The 7,620-nt window shown below is 38.3% G+C and overlaps 1 protein-coding gene across 1 annotated transcript; it reads left to right on the forward strand.

The window, feature by feature from the left end:
* The first annotated feature begins 3,435 nt into the window (after positions 1-3,435).
* LOC126481745 (uncharacterized) lies at positions 3,436-5,612 on the forward strand. The gene is made up of 2 exons (XM_050105699.1): positions 3,436-3,783; positions 5,136-5,612. The coding sequence occupies exons 1-2, from the start codon at positions 3,436-3,438 to the stop codon at positions 5,610-5,612; spliced, it is 825 nt and encodes a 274-aa protein (XP_049961656.1).
* Positions 5,613-7,620: the final 2,008 nt, after the last annotated feature.

Raw genomic sequence — 7,620 nt, forward strand, 5'->3', positions numbered from 1 at the left:
TCATATAAGGCATTTCTTTGTTTGTGAACTTGTTAGTGCTGGTGAAATCACAGTTGCAAAAGTAGACACTGAAGAACAACTTGCTGATATACTAAGAAAGCCACTGTTCTCCATTAGATATCAGTATTTATGTAATAAGATTATACTTTGCAAGTTATTAAATAAGGGAGAGTGTTAATGTATTTTACATATTTGGTGTTCTTTAATAACTAAAGTCAGTATTTTATGTTCAGTGGTTGGTAATACGCGCCTGTGTGTGGTTTCTCTGTGTTGTGGTTGTTGTACGCGCTTTGTGTTGAACCGGTACCTAATAAACCATGTGTATTTCCAAGCATGCAAATATTCGTTTTCTAACAAAATCTCAGCACGAATTGTGAATAATGGTAAAAAAACGCATGCATAAATATAGTGCAGCGTATGAAAATATGTGTGTGCCCTGTCATATCTTAATGAAAAACACTAGAAGAAAAGAAAAGCAAATCCTTGTGTAAGTAAAAGTGACACTGACCAACTCTCAAAATGCGGACCTTTGAAGACAAGCAGAGACGCAATACTTCGTAAAATAGACACAAAAAAATTTTTAACATCTTGTGTCATGATATAAAATTACGGCAAGACCTGAAATATTCATAAAAAGTGCAAATATGACGCATGTTGTGCCAAACAAAAGCTATGCCGAGTCTGTTAGGCCTAAGCAATTAACTGGTGTAAAAGAAAGTGAAAACGTATTCGAAGTGCCATTAAAAACAGTTTCAGTGTTTTAGAAACAGACGAAAGACCAGACGAATTATATGCAAATCAAAACACAACTAAAGGTGCGACTATAATTTCGATATGAAAGGTAGGAACGAAATTTTCCAAAATAAACATACACTCGGATAGCCATGCACGTGGACTCGCAAAAATGTTACGTTAGGCACATGGTACAAACGCATTTGCTTACATGAAACCAGGGGCACCAAGGCACGAAATCAGGAACTTCCTCTAATGCAAATGAATGCACAGTAATAGTGTGTGTGTGTGTGTGTGTGTGTGTGAGGGGAGGGGGGAGTCAATGATGTTTACAAAAATGAATTATCGAGTGCCGCCGAAAACTTAAAAGGAAATACTGGATACCAATGAGAGTAAAACAATGATCATCAGTGGAATTCCGAATAGACGCATCCTTATGAACGATTTGTGTGTAAATAATGAAATCATGAAAGCCAACAAACAGTTCGAGAACATATGCAAAATGGATGAAAACGCTCAATTTCTACCTGTTAACTACCTAGAGAGAGACAGTTTTACAAGACATGGTATACAGTTAAACGGAAAGCGAAAGAGACTTCTCAGCTCTATTATTATGGAGACGTTGATGGCAACAGCAGAACCAAAATTACCATGCCATCCACAAATAATACTGCAGCAACCACCACCAACTACAGCAGTGAAATTATCAAAAACTACAGCAACAAAAAAAGCACTACCAATATCAGAAAAAAACCACCATCATCAGCTGATACATCACAGCCCTCACCAGCAGCAGAAAAACCAGCATCAACTGAAGCAAGAAAATAATATCAGCCTCATCTCATGGCCATTTACTGCTAAGTCCTCAGTAAATGAAAATTTCAGTAACTTTTGGAGGCCTTCTTGATGGTGTTCAATGAATGCTTTCTTTTCATAACTATAAAAACCGACAAAACTAAGAAGGATTCATGGATAACAAGGGGTTTTCAGATTCTAGGCATGAGGAAAAGAGAACTTCATATGGAGGTGAATGTCAATCAAGTCCCATAATTCTTAAATTATGTAAGGCAATATGAGAATATCTTTGATAAAGTTGTCAGATAAGGCAAAGATCGCGAATAATAATTACATTTCAAGTGGTACAATAAGTCTAAAGCAGTATGGGAAATTGTAAAGAATGAAATAGGTATCAAAGAAGGCAGGCAATGGAAACTTGAACTGGTGGTTGAAGGTGAGACTGTCCGGAACCCTACACAAATCTGTGAAGCGTTTAACAGCCACTTCATAAATTCATGTAAAACTGATGAAACTTCACCACCAAACGTCTACCCTGTTTCCATGTTATGTAACCCCACTAAATTTAAATTCACCCATATATCCTATTCTGAAGTAGCTGATATCATATACTCCTTGTAGAATTTTAATTCTGTAGGCTGTGATGAAATTCCTACAAAAATAATAAAGGCTGTCACCCATAGTATTTCAGATCCTCTGTCCCTTATAATGAATCAATCTTTCAAGGAAGGATGTTTTCCCAATTGACTGAAGTATGCTGAAACACGGCCCATTTACAAAAAAGGCAGACACAGTGAAGTGAGTAATTATCGACCAGTCTTATTGTTATCAATGTTTTCCACAATATTTGAAAGAGTTGCAAGTAACCAGATAGCCAACTATAATAACCTGCATAATATTATCCAGAAAAATCAGCATGGTTTCCAAAGAGGACACTGTACTGTGAAAGCCATTAATGAACTTATTATACAAATTAATAGTAGTATAGACAAAAATATGAATATATTGGGCATCTTTTGTGACCTAAGTAAAGCCTTTGACACAATAGATCACAAACTCCTACTTCGCAAGCTACAAGCATATGGTTTTAGTGAAAGTTCGCTGAGATGAATGACATCTTACCTATTAAACAGGAAACAAAGAATAGTAATAAAAGAAACTGGTAAGAGAGTCATCTCAAATTGGAAAAAGACAGAACAATGTGTGCCACAAGGATCTATCCTTAGTTCAATATTGTTCTTGTATTATATAAATGACATGCTGACTGACATAAATCCATACACTTTTCTATACGTGGATGACTCTACAGCAATAGCCTGTTTCAAGAAAAGTGAAAATTTAATTAGTCACATTCAGCAGTCTCTGGCTGAAATCGAGACCTTGATGAGAAATAATGGTCTGAAATTAAATCTAACAATGAGACAAATCATTCACTTTACCACAAAACAAGCTGTACTGGATATACCAGAAATACCATAAGACGACATAACCTTGTCACCACAAACTGTAACAAATTTCTAGCTGTAAAGGTACGTTTACACTGGGATACATGAATCGCGACGTGTATGAGCGACATGTCAATTTGACATGTCGCGATAAATCACCTCATACAAAAATTCACGGAACTTGTATGCGAACCCTCGAGCTCATACATGTCGCGTATACATTTTGTATATCGCTTTTTGGCCATATACGCGACATGTATGAGCGACATTTTAAGAACTCGCGCATGCGCAGTACTATCCTTTCCTGTCGTCTTGTCGCCTGCCGCTTATTTTGACGATTAGCGCATGCGTAGTACCAGGCTCTTTGGCGGCTGTTTGAGTTTTGCAGGTGCCGACTGTCGTTTGTTGTGTAGTTATTTGTGTATTGTGTCGTGTGTTGTACCCGCGTGTTTTAAAATTTGCCATGACTTCTTGGTCCAAACAAAATACACTGCATTTTATAGAGGCAGTGCGCAGGCATCCCTGTATATGGGATGTGAAACTACGAGACTATAAGAACACTCAGAAAAGGTACGACGAGTGGGAGGAAATTGCCAAGGCATTTAACGTGTCAAAGAAGGAATGTGAGGACAAGTGGCATAATTTAAAAAGCCAATATAGTCGCGAGTTAGCGAAAAGGAAGAGCAGCAAAGGAACTGGAAGTGCTACAAGCAATGTGTACCACACTTCATGGTATGCTTTTGAAAGTATGCAGTTCATAAGAGACAATTACAAACCACTCTCTCATAGGAGCACACATGAAGTAGTACCAGTAAGTAAATTTGTTATATTATTTTATTAATCATATATTTGGCAACATTTTTTCGTGCTAATGCTTAACATAATGTGAATATTTACAATTTCACTGAAAAACATGATTCTCCATACTGCTATGGTTTGAAGTCCTGAACACTGCAGAAGAATAGAGCATATTACTTTATGTCATCATTTAACAATGATGTGGAACTTATTTTCCATACTGCCATGGGATGGAGCCCTGAATACTGCAGAAGTATTCAGCATATTCTCTTCTGCTGTCATTCAGGGGCAGTTCTGGGCAGTGGCTCCAGCACAGTAGGGGTGTCCCTCCAGGACCCGGGTATTACGTTGCCATCATCTCCCTCTCTGTCGTATGTTCCTGCTGGACAATAACTTTGAGATTTTCTGTTTTGAAGAAAATTATGTAAATAAACACAGGCTAGTGCCACCACTGTAGCCTTTTCCGGACTGAGAAGCATTTGCTTCCTCAGCACTCTGTAAACAGCACTTATAATCCCAAATACATTTTCTATTACTCTTCTTGCCCTGCACGCTCTATAGTTAAAAATACGTTGCCAACTATTTTTTTCATGCAGACCTGGAAATGGTTTCACAATATTTTCCTCTAGGCCAAAGGCTTCGTCAGCGACGAAAACATATGGAACAGGCTTGCTCCTACCAGGAAGAGGAGTTGATGGTGGTATATTTAGAGTTTTGGTTTCTAACATTTTGTAAAATGTGGTGTCTTTAAGGACACCACCATCTGAAATCCTCCCCTGCGTGCCAACATCAGCGTAAATTATTCTATAATTAGCATCAGCAATTGCTAGCAAAAATGGTTCAAATGGCTCTGAGCACTATGGGACTTAACATCTTAGATCATCAGTCCCCTAGAACTTAGAACTACTTAAACCTAACTAACCTAAGGACATCACACAACACCCAGCCATCACGAGGCAGAGAAAATCCCTGACCCCGCCGGGAATCGAACCCGCGAACCCGGGCGTGGGAAGCGAGAACGCTACCGCACGACCACGAGATGCGGGCAATTGCTAGCAAAACAATGCTGAAGCCCTCTTTATAATTAAAATAAACTGTTCCACTGTTGGGTGGTGCCACAATGTCAATGTGCCTCCCATCTATAGCTCCCAAACACCTGGGGAAATTCCATTTTTCTCCATATTCTTTGGCAATTTTCAGCCATTTCTCTGCAGTAGCAGGAAGCTGGAAAGAAAATTGTTACTCTTTTAATTTAATTTACGAATGGACACTCAAAAAATTCTAAATACATTAAGATACTTTGATTATAATGTATGTATAACATATAGCTCACTTTGCCTTAGAAATGTGTTATGTATTTTAAAGGTCATGGAAGCCCCAGCCACAGAAGGAGATGGTGAAGGAGAAGGAGAAGGAAGCATTAGTTTCCCTTTCGATGTCACAGAAATGGAGGAGGTGACATTTGCCACGCTCCCAGAAGACATTGTGGAAGTGGAAACCACTCCAGTCATCTCTGTGCCTCCACATGAAAGTGGATGTGCAACTGTGTCACCCTGTACCACTCCAAGTCCGAGTGGAAGTGGTAGATCAAGTGCACTGAAGAGAGCCAGGAGAGACCTGGATGAAGACCGAGAAGGTCTTTTACAGACCTTAAGAAAAGTTGGCGACAATTTAGCAGGCAGAAAAAGGGACCAGTTTACCCACTTGGGTGACTTGGTCGCCAATAAGCTCAGATTTCTGTATGAAAATGGCCATACTAGAATTATGGCAAGACTTGAGAACGGAATATACAGATGTTTGCAGGAGGCAAACGATGAACTAATAGATGCAAATGCATCATAATTTATGTATTCTTTAAGAACATGTATAAATGTTGAAATATGCATGTAATGTGCTGTCAAGTACTACTTAATAAAACTAAATACAAATTAATGTTGTTGGATATCTTTACTGTGAAGAAAGTGTCCTCAGAAATTGTGATATTGTATTACTGAGTGAAGCATGTCAGTCGATCCAAAGAACTAAAAGCTAACCCATTTCAGCAAAATTTGAGAAATTTATGCTGCAAAATGTATGCGCCGTTAAAATTTTAGTTCCTATTCCAGCATCTTCACGTGGTTATGTTGGCAACATCAACGCGCGGTAGAAAATTCGTGCTGCTGTTCCTGGTTGACAGTTACTTGTATGTACCCTCGTCCGCTCGTGAAAAGTAATTGCCCTCGTAAAACGAAGATTTCATGACAAAACATTTGCATTGTCGCGCGATTGCTAATGCCAACGTCTCACACACGATTGTCGGCATTAGCATCCATTGTCAACATTATCACGCGAGGCCGCCGGAATAATAACAAAAAACTGATATACGTGCCAGATGCATGAAAAAATTATATAATGTATTACATACTCTGATATATATATTATAAAACTTTTACCTTCACTTCTTGGGATAAAACTTGCACAATGGCCTCGCAAACACGAAGAATAATGTTGCATATGGCACTTTTTGATATTCTATGCAGATACATTAACGTCGAAAAGGAATCCCCAGTGGCCAAAAAACAGAGTGTTACTGCCAACTGATCCTCTGGTGGAATCGCTTCCCGAAAGTTTGTGTTGGTTTTGGACACAAGAGGAGCAACAAGAGATAGCAAACCGCGGAAATCCTCCATACTCATCCTAACATAATTTCTAAAATATGCGCCATCCTCTAGCGTTAATTCCTGAACGAGCATTGCGCAAGCTCCGTGAGTAGCGCGTTTGCGAAGAAACTCTCTCTGCCACCATCCACGCTTCCTCTGCCTTTTCTTCCTATCATCTTCCAAAAGAGCAAGTGTACCAGCACATAAAAATGTGAAATCTTCCAAATCGTCGTCGGAAGCCATCGCACAGTGATACAAATCAGTGTAAACGCACGCTCATACATGTATGAAATTGATACTTGTCAACTCATACAAGTCGCGATACATGTCGCAAAGTCGCATATACATGTATCTCATACATGTGCCGATACAAATCGCAGTGTAAACGCACCTTAATGCTGAACAAGAATTTATCGTTGACTGACCATGTAGATGCCATGTGTCACCATCTAAATGGTTTAATATTTGCAATGAATGTTATAAGCAGTATAGTAGAAACACCAGTCAAAACAGTTGTCTCTCATGCATAGTTTGTATCTGTGATTGGATATGGTATAATTTTTTGGGGACCAGAGAAAACAGAGAGCGTTTAGGCTACAGAAAAAAAATCATTAGAGCCATGGCAGGTGCAGAAAAAAGACAATCGTGCAGGCCTCTGTTCAAGACCCTTGATCTTATGACTGTTCCTGGCCTCTATATCTATGAGACAATTACGTTTACTAAACAAAACCCACAACCTTTAAGGATAACCTGTTTAAGCATGACTACGAAACAAGAAACAAATATCAGTGTAAGTTACCAAATCATAGGCTAAAACTGCTGGAGAAGACACCTTACTATATAGGTATGAAGCTGGGAAATAAAGTCTGTGAAAAATTTAAAAATTATGAACCAGAACTATTTGGACATCGTTTAAAAAAATACATAGCAAGTAAATATTATTACAGTGTAGACGAATTTACGACTGACTGTCACCAATAATTGTGCCTGATGTTACATTTTATTCTGTCATGCTAAAAAAGTACTTTAAGCAAATACTTATTTTTAATTTTACTTTATCTTCAACATGATTATTTTAAATCATTTCTGGTACTTAAAATTACAAAATACCTGTAATTATTTTGTATACTTACAATTAGAAAGTAGCTTTAAACTGAGGAGTCATCTATGTCCCAATCATCTGATTGTATATGACATGTTATTTGACAAAA

Source organism: Schistocerca serialis, chromosome 5 (assembly GCF_023864345.2).
Source record: "Schistocerca serialis cubense isolate TAMUIC-IGC-003099 chromosome 5, iqSchSeri2.2, whole genome shotgun sequence".
In the NCBI taxonomy this organism is placed as follows: Eukaryota; Metazoa; Arthropoda; class Insecta; order Orthoptera; family Acrididae; genus Schistocerca; species Schistocerca serialis.